Genomic DNA, 16,942 nt, shown 5'->3' with positions numbered 1-16,942 from the left:
TATCTTAATAAATTTTCTAGTTTATTTCCTCATATGGCAAACATGACGTATTTTGTAATGGATAATTATATCAGCATATTTGTAATCTCTATAGGCATTGTGAATATGGCATTGCTGATACAGATGGTTATAGGGGTCAAGAACTAGAGAATGAGGATCCAGAGTACACAGCACTGGAGGATATACAACAAAGAGAATGAGAGAAATCATCTCTGGAAAGAAGTGCCAAAAAGTGAAATAAAAAAACTAAGGATAAGGGCTAGTTAAAGGGGAGGAGAGGAAGAGGAATCTACTAGAATAACCGAGAAGGGAAAAAAAGTAGGGATCAATTAAATAACCAAATAAAAGTAGGTGGAAATGAATTAATAAGCAAAACTCCAAAGGGAAAGGTATAATAAATAAATAGGAAGGGGGATCAGGTGCAAAAGGAAGAGAGTTAGTGGGACTAGGGCCACCTTAGAAAAAGATTAAGCTAAAGTAACTTAAAAGACATACAACTGAATTTATGGTAGAAAAAGAAAAAAATCCTAACTTGAAAAAAAACACAATATTAGAGACAAACGGAGAAAAATACAAACCTTACTCTTATAACTTTAAATGTAAATGGATTTAAAAGTCCAATAAAAAGAAAGCATGATAGACTGGATAAGAAACCAAAACCCTACAATCTGTTGCTTGCAAGAAACATATTTTAAAAACAGATGTGTACAAAATAAAACTTAGGAGATGGAAAAAAAATTTACTATGTATTAAGTGAATACAAAAAAACCCTGGAGTTAAACTTATCATCAACCCAAGATTAGTCCTTTGTGTGGATTTAGTTCTATTTAAAAAATACAGCCCAGACCTGCAACCTTAATCAGAAACTAGAAATACCTCTTCACAAGATGAAATTGCCCATTTGGCTTCCTTTGTGCATACTAATAAGAGTGGGTAGGTACCTGCTACTTTAAAGTACAGAGAGGCTAGTTTACTTCCCACATTTACCCCCTGAGCTTTGGAATTCTTTCTACAGAGTGCATACAGCTTCTTAACTCTTCTCTGCCCACTTTCCCAACTTTATCAGTTACCAGCAGGAGGAAGAAAGGTCATTGTCAAGGCTTATAGGAATGCAACAGTGTGATCATATAGATTTGTAAGCCATCTTGATTGGTTGAGGTATTGAGATTCTAGATTGCTACCTAGAATTCCTACTGCCAAATGCTTTACGTCTACTACCCTGATCCTAAAGTACAATGGACATTATTTATATAGTTAGTACTCAAGGAAATATTACATGAATGAATGAATGTTAGTTGGGTACCAGGTAGGTCTTCTTTTTGAGAAGCTCCAAGTTAGATAATTTCTTCTTTTGTGCCATCTTCACCTTTGGTCATTCCTTCTCTCAAAAATAAAATCCAAGATGTTTTAAGGTCTGAGTACTCTAAGATAAAGTGAGTTTTTCGGAAATGAAAATAGGGTGTCAAGGAGAGGAGGAGCTTATAACCAGTCTGAATGCTGATTTATACTCACCATCAGGAGAGAACTGGTCCCTCTCAAACACAGTTATACAGAGGACATCCTGTTCTAGGTCCTTGATGAAGAACTGACAGTTGGAATTCCACTTGGGGTTCAGTGTGTCCTGTATTGTCTTTGTTATATGACACTGGGAGCCCATTGTCACCTCGCAATAGGGATTACTCTTACCTGGATTGGATAAAATAAGTGACTAGCTCATTTCTGTCCATTTTACACATGCAGTTTTATAGGTGAACATAGCCATAGTTTACAGCAATATTATTCCCTCCCACCCTGAAACCTAACCCCCTGACCCAATGTCATCTTAATGAATGAAATCAAATAAATAAACCAAAATGGTAACTCCCACTAAGTAGCACTATATCAGGAAAGAAATGAAATCGAAAAAGATGATCCACTAAGTATGAACCTACTATTTTGACCTCTAGCCCTGCATGGTATGTTCCCATGGTATGTCTTGACAGATACTTAAATTCAACATGTCCAAAACTGAACTCATCAAACTGGTCCTTCTTCAAACTTAGCTGTTACTAGTGATGCAGTTTCATGCCCTCAGAGTCCTTGTGGACTCAGCCCTCTTATTTACACCCCATACCTGGTCAGACAATGAGCATTGGTTAACCACTTACTATGTGCCAGGGACTGGGCTAAGTGCTAGGGAAACAAGCACCAAAAAAGAAACAATCCCCACACTCAATTGTCCAGTCCCATGGATTCTACCTTACATCTGTCGCCTCTTGATTCACAGGGCCACCACTCTATTTCTGACTCATCACTTGTCATCCAGAGTATCATAATAGCCTCTTAATTGGCTGCCATGCCTCCATTCTCTCTGTTCTCCAAATCCATCCTTCACATATAGCAAAATAATTTTCCTAAGACTCAGGTCTTACAATGCCATCCCTTACCCTCTAAATAGTCTGCCATTTCCTATCATCTTTAGAATAAAAATAAAATCCTTACATTGGCATTCAAGGCTCTTCTCAACCTGGACCTATTTCCCTTTCCAGTCTTAATTCATAGTATTCTTCCTCACACTCTTAGCCAAATAGAAGGATTTGTTCTTCCCTAAACTAAATATTCCCTCTCTCCTATGCATTTTTATAATCTGTCCTTCAGTTTTGCAATGTGCTCCCTCCTCACCTCTGCCTTTCATTCATTCAGTTAGTAAGTATTATTAAACATAAACCTAAGTCCTGGGGATACAAAGAAAAGGAAATACAGTCCCTGCTCTCAAGAACGTCACTCCTAACAAGGGAAACAACATGTAAACAATCACGTACAAACAAGATATATACAGAATAAAAAGAGAGTAATTAACAGAGGGAAGGGACTAGCATTAGGGGGGATCAGGAAAGGCTTCATGTAGGAAGTGGGATTTTGGCTGAGATCTGACAGAAGCCAGGGAAGCTAGAAGGGAGAACATTTCTGGGATGAGGGACAGCCAGTATAAATATTTCTTCAAAACCTCAGCTCAGGCACCACCATCTACATATAATCTTCCCTGATCCCCCCAACAGTTAGAGTTTTCTTTTCCAAATTATCTTGTAGTATACTTATCAACATACATGGTGTGTTTCCTCAATAGAATGGAGCAAGTGCCTTGAAGTTGGAGACCTCAAGGGTTGTTTTTGTCTCTGATTACCAGCAGCCAGCACAGTGCCATCTACTTAATAAATGTATAACAGGTAGAACTGAAATGTACTTTTAAAATATCCATCTACTTTTCTTCAGACTTTGACCTTTATAATTATTTGGGGCTATATACTTCTAGAATATTACTACCTTTTAGATATCTTATTTACATGTAGGATGGTGGCCAGGAAAAAAAAAATTGTGGACATTTCATGAACATTGGAAAGAAAAACTAGGTTCTGATATAACAACTACTAAAGGGAAGAAAAAACAAAAAGATATCCTTACCATGTGACCAACAGGGCTTTAATTCAATGCCTTCAACAATGTTCACCATCAATCTCCCAATACCTGTTGCCCTTTGGGAACGAACTGTGATGTGGGGTGAAAAGGATGTCAAGTATTACAATTTAATATTTTGATATCCTGCTTTCCCACCCCATCTCCCTCAACCCACAGTCCATATTTCTTTCCCTTCCTTATCCCATAAAATAATAGTTTCCTTATTCCCACTAAAAAGAACGATGAGCCATACTTTTTGCTTTCAGAGTGAATCCTCCATTCTTTATCCCATGCTCAATTCCCCCTCAGGATCCACCCCATTTTTTGCTACCCTTCTCAATTTCTGGCAGTATCTTCTAGCTCTGAGGATCCTGGTTTGAAACCAGCATGGACCCCTGGAACTGATTCTAAAAGAAAATATTGCCCATGATGCTGTATGTTACCAACCTAAGTATGCCTTTTCCCTCTTCTTTTTCTCAGTTTCAATGTAGAATTCAGAAGCAGCTTTAATTTTCTGTACCCAGGCAGTTCTTAGAAAGGAGAGGAGAGAAAGTTGCTAAATAAAACTCAGTCTGAGGCTCTCAGTGCCCAGCGCAGTGCTAGTACATACAACAATAAGTATTTGTTGAATGAATGAATGATGACTGCTGTATCTGCACAAAGTCATTCAACAGCATTCATTAAGAGATTATATGTGCTGAAACCTATGCTAAGTGCCAGGAACACCCCCCCCCAAAAGGCAAAAAACCAGTCTGTATCTTCAAGGAGCTCATGTTCTAATAGAGGAGATAAGCATAAAAATAATTAGGTACATATAAGATCTACATAGAGTAAACAAAAGATTATCTCAAAGGGGAAGGAAGCTGGGGGGACTGGAAAGGTCTCCTAAGGGTGAGACGTGAGCTGAGCCCTGAAGGAAGCCAGTGAGACTAAGAGGTTAAAGATGAGGATGGAGTACATTTCAAACAAGGGGGAAAGCCAGTGCAAGGACATGGAGACAGGAGATGGAATATCAAGGGTGAGGAAGAGCAGATAGGTGAGTGTGTCTGGATTATATGGTGTCAAACTGAGGCCGAGGAAAAACTTTAATTTAGAAAGGTCAAAGTCACCCACTGCATCCTTAGCAACTGCCTTTTGTCTTGCCATTGGACTTCAATGACTCTGGAGGAGAGAGTGAGGCCGACAACTTTGCCCAGCCCGGCCTCACTTAAATCCAATTCATTTGCAAGTCAAGACATTGCCTTCATGATGTCATTGGTCCTCTTCAAGAACAAAGGACAAACAACAACATTGTAGAGTGTATGAAGGGAAGTAAATTTTAAGAAGACTAGGAAGGGAGGAAAGGACCAGATTGTGAAGAGGTTTAAAAGCCAAGCAGAAGACTATATATTTCATGACAGAAATAAAAGGAAGTCACTGGAATTTCTTGAATGGGGTGTGGGGGTTGGAAATCAGATCTAAGCTTTAGGAAAATGATTTTAGAAGCTCAGTAGAGGATGAATTTGAGTGGGAAGAGAAATGAGGCAAGTCCATTTGGAAAGCTACTGCAGTACTCTAAGAGAGAGGTAATGAAGGCATTAACTAGGATGGTGGCTATGTGGGTGGAGAGAAGGGAACAAATAAGGGAGATGTTGTGAAGGCAGAAATAGCAAGATCTGATAAAAGATTTGATATATAGAATGTGAGAGAAATTGAATGTGACTTCAAAATTGTGAGTTTGGATGACTCGGATAGTGCTGCCCTCATCAATAATAAGGAAGTTTTGAAGAGAGGGGGATTTTTGTGGAAAGATATTGAGTTCTGTTTTTGACATATTGAGATTAAGGTGCCTATGGGACATTGAGCTTGAAATGTCTAAATCGGTGGTATGTAACTGGAGTTCAGGAAGGAGATTAGGACTGTATATATGGAGATAGGAAGTAGACTCAGGATTTCATTGGGTAATGAAACTCCCACTACCAGGGCTGGTTGATATCATGTCTGAAAACTTAGAGTTTGTAGAAAATTACTCAGGCATTGGAAAGTTAAGCAATTTGCTCAGAGTCACACAACCAGTATGGTCATGTCTTTAGGCAACAGGGAAAGAGTCAACAGAATAGGAACAACTTGAGAATAAGACAGAGAGAGACAGAGACAGAGAGAAAGGAGATGATAGTGAAAGCAATCTGATGGAGAAGAATGGGAGGATATGGGATCAAAAATGCATCTAGAGGGACTGGCCATAGCAAGAAGAAGAACCACCTCTTCATCCAAAATCAGAAGAAAGTAGGAAAAGGAAATCTGAGTGATGTAAACTAAGGAAGAGAAAAGGGAGCTCTTGGTCAATGACGTCATTTTTTTCTGTGAAGTATGAAGAGGTCCTCAGGAGAGATGGTATAATCACAGAGTACGATGAGAAGTTTGAAGGGAAATGAGAAGGTTTAGAACAACTACTGTGGAACTTATTAAATCAATTTCGGAAGGAGTAGAATTATTGCCTTGTTACAGTAGGGAAGGCACAATTGGGATTAGTTAATTTAAATTCAGAGTGAGCCCAATTATCACTGTTTCAGCTCTGTTCAGCAGCATGGGAACAGTGGAGACAGAGGCAGATAGTGTGTGTTTGGCAAGGGCTTCTGTTTGGGAAGTTGGGATCTGCCATGGAATGGGAGGCAAGAGATTTCAGAGTAGAGAATAATGCAGAGTTGAACAGGTTTCCCAAGGAGATATGATAGAAGAGGGAGGAGACTGCAACTACTGCAAGGGTTTTGATCAGAGAAAGAACTGAGTGATGGAAGAAATGAAGGGAGAAAGGGAGAGGTAAGGATGGAGAATTGGGAAATATGGAAAGACAAAAGATCGTGATTATTTAAAGGAATTTCAGAGTTCATGAATAGGGAAATAGAAAACTTGTGCTTGACAGCCAGATCAAAGGTATGATGATTTGGAGGTATAGTTGAAGTGGAATGGAGGAGGGGGTCATGGAAATTGAGTAGATAGGAAGAACTAAGAAATTAGGGCATTTGAAGGAGCATTCATTGATAAGCATGTGGAAGCTCCCTATTATGAAGTCAGGAAGTGAGGAAAGAAAAGCCAGATGCTGAATTTTTTTTGGATTGAAGGAAAACATTCTGTGGGGCGAGTGATGGAGAATGGCCATCAGGATCTGGATTGGCTGATAAATTTGTATAGTCTGAAACTCAAAGGAGGAGATATTGCCAAATGACAGCTGTAGAGGGAGGGTGGAGCAATGGGAAGCAAGTGGAATCTGAGTCAGAAAAGTATCAGAGAAAGTGCTAAGGGGAACAGTGTCATCAGCAGGAAGCAGAGTTACAGGGAGAACTAGAAGACAGAAAGAGTGAGGAAGGAGTTTTAAGATGAAAGGAAGTAACTAATTCCAGACAGTGCTTCATACTTTTCTAAAGTGCTTTACATTTAAACAAAACTTCAGGAGTCTTCTTTACAGATGGAAAAGCAGGGACACTGAGGGGTCAAAGTTTATAGCAGTGAGTCAGAGTGAGGAAGATAGAACCTTTGTGGTAGTAAACCCCACAAGGACAGAAATTGTGTATTCTGGCTCCATCTTGGACTCCAAGCACAGGCTATCATGACTTTCAAGAGCAAATAAAAAAAATTTATAAGCATTTTAAAGCATAGATCCTGACACAGTACACATGCCAACCCTGAAACAGAGCTTTGTAAATGAGTAAACTAGCTGAGCATGAGGAAAAATGGTTATGCTGAAAGTTTTCTAAAATTTATTACATTCCTGTATCAGTGGGCTGGTTTGTGCTCCAAACTCCCCAAACATGTAATAGGTAGGATCAGTTTTCAATTAGCCACATACATCTTGTCTATTTTATAAATTATTTATAGGAAGATTTTTTAAAGTTTGAAATTGAGTTGCTTTGCTCTATCAACTGGCATATTATGCAAACTAATGTCAATTTTTTTTTCCTATTCTGGAATCTCTGAGTATAGGAAATTCCTCCGCCTTCCCCTCCTTCCAATGAAATTATTCTATAAGTAATAGCTCCAGTGCCTGGACAGTGAGAGTTGCATAGTCATATAATTAGCACGTGTCAGGCATGAACCAAACTGCAAGGCCAGGTTTCTAGCTGCTACACTATCCTGCCACTCAATGTTAACATTAGTCTAAGTAGAATAAATTAGGAAGACATATCTTAATGCATTCCCTCAAAGCAACTTTTGAAGACTTATAAGTTGATCTCTCTGTAAGCTGCAACCACTCTGCTACCCTCTCTCTACACAGTAGGGACTCCCAGAAGGGAGGGAAACTGCTAGCAGTCTTCTCTTGGTTCTGTTTATTAATTTCAGGGCTAGCACCATCACCACCTTTCCATGATAAGAGATAGTTGACAGAATTTCAGATTTAGAAGGGACATCAGAAAATATCTAGTTCAACTTGTACCTAAATAGGGATGGCCTTGACAACAGCCCTGGAAAATAGCAGGTGTGCAATAGTACACAGCATATAGACATGTTTATGTTCTACTTGAAGACCACCAGGAATGGGGCACTCACTACCTGATAAGGCCACTTATTCTCCTGTGGGGATAGTTCAAGCTGTTAGAAAGTTTTTCCATTATACTGAATAAGACCAGCTTCTCTGTAACCTGACACTCATTACTCCTTGTTTTACCCAAAAGGGCCCAAGGAGAATAAGCCTAACCTTTCTTATAGACTAGCCCTCCAAATACTTGAAGATATCAAAAGAATCTCCTCTTCAGGGAGAAAAAAAATCGGGGCCTCTTGCCAAAGACCATCATTTATACAATGGTGAGAACGCCTCATTGCAATACTGTCCTTGGAGTCCATGCCTTATAATGGGTCATTGATGTACTCCAGTAAATAAGCCCCCTTGTATAGAGTAAAAGAATATTAAAAAGTCCATTATGTGACTAACAGAATAGAATGAGGTTCCAAATGGGTTCTTTGTTGAACTGTTTTCCATTCTGTCTCCATATGTGTATGCTGTGTGACTACCAGATGATAAGAACATAACAAATGGACTTAATTTATTCACACGTTAAACAGTAATGATGATGATGATGATAAAAATAAAATAACATTAAGATCCCATGAAAAGTCCATAGGAAGGCTCTGAACTGAAGATAAAGAAACCCAACTCCTCTTTTCTTCCTCCCTTTACTGAGGATATTGGAAATATTGATTTTATTCAATGACATTAGGTAGACCTCTCTCTTAAGGCTCTACCCAAGGGAAGACCTAAAGTCAGTATCATAATTGGTTGAAATTAAAGAGTAAAGAACACTGGGGAGAACACCAAAGCAGGATGACCCCCCTTCCTTCACTGGAGGAGCAAATCAAAGTCAATGAGCTAATTTGCTTCATTGGTACGCATGCTGAGTTGGATGCTGGGGGCATGGTCCACAAACTTATTTTTCACAAAATCTCTTTTGTGAAAAATTTCATTTCCAAAAGTTTTGTGAAAAGTTTTCATTCTAATACATTCTGTTGTCATTTGAATTGAAGCAGAGTCCCCAAACTACAGCAAAATACACCCCAAGCAGAGAAATACGCTGTTAGCCCAGAGAAAGCCCTGGTTTAAGTAAAATGACTGAAAAGGAATATGACTCTATAGTGCTCAACAGTCATCTACCCCCTGCCAGCTGTAATGCATTCCAGCATTGATTACTAGTCTTGGCTTTGCCACACCACAAGGTGTCGCCATTTATCTCTAGGGTATCATGAAATCAAGAAGCAATTTCTCCAAATGATGTAAGAGGAAAGAAGAGGTAACAGTGTGCCTAAAGTTACAGGCATTTAGTTTCCCCAGATTTCCTAGGCTTACTTAAGCAAGCATATTGGAAATTAGCCCATTTGTTGAGTATGTTATAACAGAGGTTCCTTTTGAGGAGGCTTGCACTACATGGTCCAATAAGGCCTCTTTCCAACTTGAAAATTCTTGGGTTCTGGAATTCGGTGGACAGTGCTGAGACAAGGGGAGGGAGGGAATTCTAGGGCAAGTGAAAAGTTGAGTGCTCTCCAGCTTTCATTGAACACCAATGAGGGACTATGTTGGGGGAATCTGGGTGCTGGTGCCTTCTAAACGGTCTATATACTAACATGGAAACCTAATGATGAGAGGCTGTTAATAAGTTTGGTCATTTATTACATCAAATCAAGTCAACAAGCATTTAATTAAGTGTCTACCATGTGCAAGGCGTTGTGTGGAGCTGAATTAGGTATTTTCTGGGACGGGAAGGAAAAGGGAGTGGCAGTCATAAGAAGAGCAAGAGTTAAGGGAGAACTACCCTCGTTCAGATGACAGTGGCATAAGAGCCCCCAGCACCCTCATTAGAGGCATTTTGTGAAAGGACAGGTGGGGAATCAATGTATTTGTCAGAGGAAACATGGCACAAAAAAAAAGGTCACTGTACTAGATTACCTGGGTTCTAATCCTAGTCCCATCATCCATTTATTAGTTGAACATTCTTGGGAAGACGTAGCTGGTGGCCCAGTACACTGAGCACTAGGAAATCAGGAAAACCTGAGTTCGAATCCTGCCTCAGATATTTATTAGCTGTGTGACTCTAGGCAAGTAATTTTAAAATGTCTGTTTGCCTCCATTTCCTCACCTACAAATTGGGGACAATAATAGGACCTAGTTTGCAGGGTTATTGTGAAAATCTAATGATATAATGTTTGCAAAGTGCTTAACACAGTGCCTGGAACATAGTAGGCATTGAATCAATTAATTAACTAATGTGTATTCCCTTTCCCTTCTCCTGGGATGAGTCACTTGTCTCAGTTTCCTCTACCATGAAATGGGTTCAATACTATCTGTCCTGAATACCTCATAAGGTTATCAATAAGTATTAAATAAGATAAAAATTTGAAAGTACTTTGAAAACTAAAAAACTGTGCCATTATATAAAAGATGGTGGTATTATTATTAAAACAACAATGAGAGCTCTGTTCAACTCATGTAAATGGTGTATGAAAGTGAGGTGGGTGAATATGAGAGAACCTGGATCCATACCAGGAATGTCACTGGATCTTACCTTTCATTTATGCTTTCTGCACGGAGAGTGTAGACTCTATCAATGTGGGAAATGTGGAAGATGGGTTCATCTCCAGAAGGGTCAGTGGGTAATTTTACCAGGACTTCATTTAGGAAAATGGGCTGAAAAATACCATGCATGGGTATCACAATACTATTCTGATGATATATATTGGGAAGGAAAAAAAGATAGTATTTGTACCATCATCCCTCTTTTCCAATGATTGATATCTCACCACCAATTTGTACATTTTAATTTTTAAAAAATAATCCTTTGTATAGACATCTCCCTCTATCCCAATTCTTTACCCTCATTAAAAAAATTAGGGGGAGGGAGTTCGGAAAACTGCTTAAGATATGATTTATCTATCACCTGGCTAGTATAGGGTTCTTTTTCCTATGTAGGAATGATTTTTTTTCTCCCCCTGAAAATAACCACTGCATAGCAAAGCAGTTGACCTTTATCTTATAGCTTTCTCTAGATGTTTTCATCTAAAAATTTAGCACAGTGCTTAGCATAGTACCTGACACAAAGTAGGCATTTTAAAAATGCTTGTTGACTAGACCATATATACCCCTCCCAAAGGAACTCAGACTCCCAGTCCTGGGACCCAGGACTCTGCTGGTGAGCTATCACATTATCTTACCCAGTTCTGGGCCCACTGTGCCAAACTCTAGGAATACTACCAAAGGTACACCATCTGGTGCCCCCTTCCAATTTCTGCTCCCCTCTACATGTTGTTTTCTCCTACAGAAATCTAAATTCCCTGAGGATTGGCAAGGATTGTTCTTTTTGATTGTATTTGTAACCTTGAACTCAGTGCCTGGCACAGATAAGGGTATGATAGACTATTTTTTTCATCCATTGATTCATCCACATACAATGTTTTTTCCCCCAAATAAAGCTAACAGTTTTTTTCTGAGACAACACCCACTTATAGACTAAATATAGAAAAAAAATAACCTCTAATTCTCTAACCCAATTCTAAACATACATAGAGCCATGACCATTTGAGCAAGACGCATATAGTTCAAGGACCTAGTTTTTAAAGTGCCAAATGTCTGAACTGACTTTTGCCAGAAAAAAAAGTAAGAAAAAGAAAAGTATAAAGTTATTCTAAGGAGTCTGATGAGCTTTCCTGTCTATTTTACAGTTGTTATGAGTTGCTGTCTTTCTGATAAAGCTGAGTGGTTACATGCTATAGATTAAGCCACCCATTTTAAACTGGCCTACATAAGCCTACAGCCAAAGTCTTATGTTTACCATATCATCCTTTTTCTTTTATGTTTAAAGCTCAGATACTAGAGAAACACTGGCTTCTATTAACTCCACATCATTTTTGTTTGTTTGATTAAAAAAAAACAAACACTACACCATGCCCAGTTGAAATTTTGAAAGAGACTTACCGTCTTATACATTTTATACTGTAGGTTAGATTTGGGGCTGAAGACTTTGTCAGTCCCAGAAGAACCCAAAGGTTTGATTATCTGAGTCAGAAGAAGAAAGTCATTGAAAAGGAAGCCATACAGTTCTTTGTTGCTCTTGGCTTTGTACAATTTCCCACTGTGCAGGAATTTCCGTGGTCCCAAGCAATTGGTGACTGAGTTGAAGACAAGTTGCTAAGGAAGAAAAACAGAACCCACAGGAGAAAAGATGAAGAATATGCATCTCTTACTACAAACATGGGTTTCCACTGGAATCCTGGCCTAAGCTCAAGATGTTTCATTTCTTGAACAAGAATCAAAGAATGCTTTGTAAGTGCCTATCTGAGCTGGACATCCTACCTCCCCACCAAGACAATCAATCAATTAAAAAAATGGGTCTATGGGAATCCCAACTCATGTTTCCCAAAGATTTATGTTTTCTTCCCTTCCTACTACTTCTCCTTCCCCCATCCACCAACTCCACCAGTTGAAAGCCTTCAAACCTGAATTCTAACTCAGATACCAACTGTGTGACCCTGGGCAAGTCACTTAACCTCTTTCTGCCTTTGTTTTCTTCTATAAAATCTGGACAATAAAATCATATTTGTAAAGCACTTTGCAAACCTTAAAACACTACGTAAATGCTATTATTATTTTTATTACTAAGTGGACTCTATGTTTCCTTTTATCTCTAATTCCTATGGTCCTCTTCAAAATATCTAAGAAAGCCTATTATAGGGCAGGTAGGTGGTGCAGTGAATAGAGCACTGGCCCTGGAGTCAGGAGGATCTGAGTTCAAATCCAGTCTCAGACACTTAACACTTACTAGTCATGTGACCTTGGGCAAGTCACTTAACCCCAATTGCCCTACCTTCCCCCCTTCACCCCTCAAAAAGCAAGAAAGCCTATTATCTAAAACAATGGTTCTCTGAAGATTCTTGCAGGTCCCAAATCCCTTTCAGGAATTTATAAGATTATTATTTAAATAATAATACTAAGATATTATTTACCTATTAACATATTAATCTTTTTTCCTACTATAATGTATGGGGCCAAACTTTCTTCATATACTTCAACTAAAACAACAGATTGCAACAGATTGAATGCAGAAGCAGATACGATAATTCAGTTATCTTCTATCAATAGTCAGACACTAAAAAGATTTGCCAAAATATATAAAACAATTCCACTTTCTCACTAATTTTGGGGGGGAGGAATAGAGTTATTTCTCATTTTGTTAACCTGTAATCAAATCAAGTCAACTAGCATTTATTAAGTACTTCCTCCATGCCAGGCATAGTACTTAGTACTAGGAATACAAATACAAGCAAAAAGAAAAACAGTCCCTGTCCTCAAGGAGCTTACATTCAAATAGGTGAAGATAACACATAAAAGGGAACTAAAGCAAGACAGGGGTAGTGTAATGTAATACCAAGCAAAGGCAACTTCCCAGGTTCAAAATACCAGCATAGGTGCTCTCTATTTTATTCAGTAACAAACCCAGAACAGAGAAGATCAAAACATGACATCATTCAAAATACAGCATTTACTAAGTGTGATTAAATCATCTCCAAGGCCTACCCCACCCCAGGACTTTCCAATCATTCAATCAATTACAAAGTCTCTGTTCCAAATACTTCTCCACCCCTAGGCTATACCTTAATTAAGTCCACCACAAAGCCCCTCTTCTCAAATGGAGATTAGTTTCCAAACATAAGTAAAATACATTCATTTGCTCAACCATAGAACACAAAAAGGTCAAAAGTTCCCCACCCCTGGATCACAATTGAATCTACCCCAGAGTTACATCAAGTTTAAACACAGCACTTAATACCCAAATGGAGGTCTTTTCTTCATCTTGACACGAGGCAAGTTCTCAGCAATCTTAGTTCCTGGAGAGACAAGGCTTAGCAAGGCCATAAGATACATTGCCAGTCCCTTCATGAATTTATCCTCTGTCTGTAGAACAGTCCTAGAACCCCTGAACACATTAGCAAAGCCCTCTCCCAGGATTTCTGTAAACATACAACAAGAAAATCCTTCTTCAGGGCTTCTGAACCAACAGAAAGGCTCCCAGACCCCTGCAACAACAGCACTGTCCTTCACCAGTGGACAGTATTCATTCTGTCTGCCGGACAGTCTCCAGACCCCTGCAACAACAGTACTGTCCCTCACCAGTGGACAGTATTCACTCTCAGTACTGTCCCTCACCAGTGGACAGTATTCACTCTCTGTCTGCAGGACAGTCTCAGGCCTTCTTAACCAAATGCCAGGTTCCAGGACTTCTTCAACAGGACAGTCTTTCACCAGTGGACAAATCTGGCAAAATAACATCAAAACAGACAGACAAAGTACCAGCAAAACAGCCATGTCTCCTCAGTCCTTGGCAGCTCAGGGGGCAGGTCTCAAAAGTCCAGGGCAATTCAAAGCGGCCACCAGCAATCTCTTAGTCTCTCTCCACGAGGTGCTGCTTCCAAAAAGAACTTCCGCCTCTCTCTCGTGTCTCTCCAAATCTACGTCACCAGCTCCTCCCAGTCAGGACTTTCTTTTCACATCAAAAAGTCCATCCCACAGGTGGGATTAACAAGCTCTGGGTTTTAATACAATCAATTTGAAAACCAAGCCCAATACAGGGGAATCTCCACATTCCATTACTATCACAGGTAGGGAGAAGGCATTGACTCCTGGGCATGGTAGAGAAAAAAAGAGAGTCCATCCAGAGTAGAGCCTGGAGAAGGATGGCCTGGGCAGTTCCTTTAGAATGTTCAGTTCTGGCAGGAAGCAACCAATCAGAGGAAGGAGCTACAGGAGTGAAATGAACTTCTAGCTTCCAAGAGGCTTCCAGTCTCTTACAGCTACAATTACACTCCAGAAGTGTAGCTGAAATGATTATTATTTTTTAATTATTAGTTTTAATTTCAAATATGGCAAATATTGGTAGTTATAACCCACATAAACAAAAGGCCTTTGAGAGCCTCAATAACTTCTAACTGCATAGAGGGATATTTAGAACAGAAAAATTTGACAACTACCAGTATAGAATATCACCTGCTGGTGACTAGGTGGTAGCTTACTTAGTCTATCATATCAGTACATATATTTTCTTTTTTTTCTATGTTATGTAAATGCTATTTTGTTTTCCAACTCCATGTGAAGATAGTCTTCAATATTCATTTTTACAAGATTTTTAGCTTAAAATTTTTCTCCCTCCCTCCTCAAGATAGCAAGCAATCTGACATAGGTTATACATGTGCAATCATATTCAATATATTTCCACATTAGTCATGTTATGAAAGAAGAAACAGAACAAAAGGGAAAAAATAAAAAAAAAAACATAAAGTAAAAATAGTATGTTTTGATCTCCGTTCAGACCCCATAGGTTCTTTTCCTGAATGTGGATAGCATTTTCCATAATGAGTCTTTTAGAGTTGTCTTGGATCATTGTATTGCTGAGTTAAGTCTATCATAGTTGATCATCACACAATGTTGCTGTTACTGTAGTGCTTATATTTTCAACAGACACTGCATATAGACCCTGACCAGGGTCCAGAATAGAATAGGAGTAGAGAACAAGCTGAAATGCTTTGGAGGCATTCAGCAGTTCTTTCAACAGCATTGAATAGCTCTTTCAACAATTCTTGACCATTTTTTTTAAAACACCAGTGTTCTCTGAGTCTTGCTAAATGGTATGAATCATAGAGCATCATGCTCTCCAAAGAAATAAAACTGTAGATGGTTCAATGACCAGGGGAGAAACTTGACAGTACGTGTAAGCTGGATGCTGCATTTTAACAATGATTAGTGTACTAAAACTGGAGTAAAAGGAAGGGAATGATAGGGTAAAGGAGGGCAACCAACTATGTAGTCAGAGTGAGGGAGGGGGTGGCACAGTGAATAGAGCACCGGTCCTGGAGTCAGGAGGACCTGAGTTCAAATCTGGCATCAGACACTCAACACAAAAACTAGCCATGTGACCTTGGGCAAGTCATTTAACCTCACTTGCCCTCCAAAAAGGGGGGAAAAAAAAGAGTGAGGGAGAACAGATGTAAAATACTTAGAGGAAGTGATCCAGCACATCAGGTAGATAATCTACACAAGATTTAGAGGAGAATATAGACAAAGTTATACAAGTTGAGGAAACAGATACTCATGAAGGGAGTATCCACATGCATGAGATCACAGACCCCTGCATTATTGACGTTTTCTAAGATTCAGTCAAAAGCTATTGTGATATCTCTTTTAATTTAGGCTATCCGTTTTGGAGAGAGAATGGAAGGCAGTCACTTTTTTTTTTTTAAACACTGGGTCTCTTCATATAGATCAGGCTGGACGTCATAGACCTTATCTCATCACTAATCAGCAAGGGAACTTTGACCTATTCCATTTCCAACCTGGGTCAATTCACCCCTCCCTAGGCAGCCTAGTGAGCCCTCAGGAGCCCTCTGGCTCATTATATTGATTCCAGACTTAATGAAGCTTGGCCTGATCGGTGTCCAATTAGTCCAATTAGACTACAAGTCAGAATTCCTAAGCTCAGTTCTACCACCCTCAGCCTCCCTGCTACCCAGGAATAGGGATTACAGGCATGCACCACCACACCTGGCATGGGAGAGTGACTTTCTGCAGTCTTCTTTTGCTCTGCTAGCACTTCTAATAGGCTTTTGGAAGAGAAAGGGATGACAGAGCATAATTCTGTTGGTATTTGATACTTTCAAAGTCAAACTTTTAGATGGGAAACCAAATCCCTATTTACTGGTTCCTTCCCTGTTACCTATCAACCCACCTGACTCCTTCATTCTTAAAAATCCCTCACTTGATCAGACCATCTGTTAACTTTTCCCTTTGTGGTAATTCCTTGAGAAAGCCATCTAAACTGGTTGCTCCCTCTTCCTCTCCTCTCATTTTCTTCTAAACCCTCTATAGGCTGGATACTGATTTCATCATTCAACTAAAGATGCTCTCTCCAAAGATACCAATGATAGCTCTCTGCCTGTCCCTCTCCTCCCCTTCTCTCTCTCTCTCTCTCTCTCTCTCTCTCTCTCTCTCTCTCTCTCT

At 39.4% G+C, this 16,942-nt stretch overlaps 1 protein-coding gene across 1 annotated transcript in view; it reads right to left on the bottom strand.

Moving 5' to 3' along the window:
* ITSN1 (intersectin 1) overlaps positions 1-16,942 on the bottom strand; it is a 327,970-nt gene that overhangs the window by 17,970 nt on the left and 293,058 nt on the right. The window contains exons 34-38 of the mRNA XM_069074954.1: positions 11,870-12,082; positions 10,464-10,585; positions 3,883-3,965; positions 3,442-3,525; positions 1,513-1,686 (exon numbers count right to left, since the gene is read on the bottom strand). Of these exons, the coding sequence (XP_068931055.1) occupies positions 1,513-1,686; positions 3,442-3,525; positions 3,883-3,965; positions 10,464-10,585; positions 11,870-12,082 (676 nt within the window). The remainder of the gene's footprint in view (positions 1-1,512; positions 1,687-3,441; positions 3,526-3,882; positions 3,966-10,463; positions 10,586-11,869; positions 12,083-16,942) is intronic.

The sequence above is a fragment of the Petaurus breviceps genome, unplaced genomic scaffold, assembly GCF_028583685.1.
Source record: "Petaurus breviceps papuanus isolate PSGF00001 unplaced genomic scaffold, PetGlider_PUasm1.0 90897, whole genome shotgun sequence".
In the NCBI taxonomy this organism is placed as follows: Eukaryota; Metazoa; Chordata; class Mammalia; order Diprotodontia; family Petauridae; genus Petaurus; species Petaurus breviceps.
This window is presented reverse-complemented; position numbering and strand designations above follow the sequence as displayed.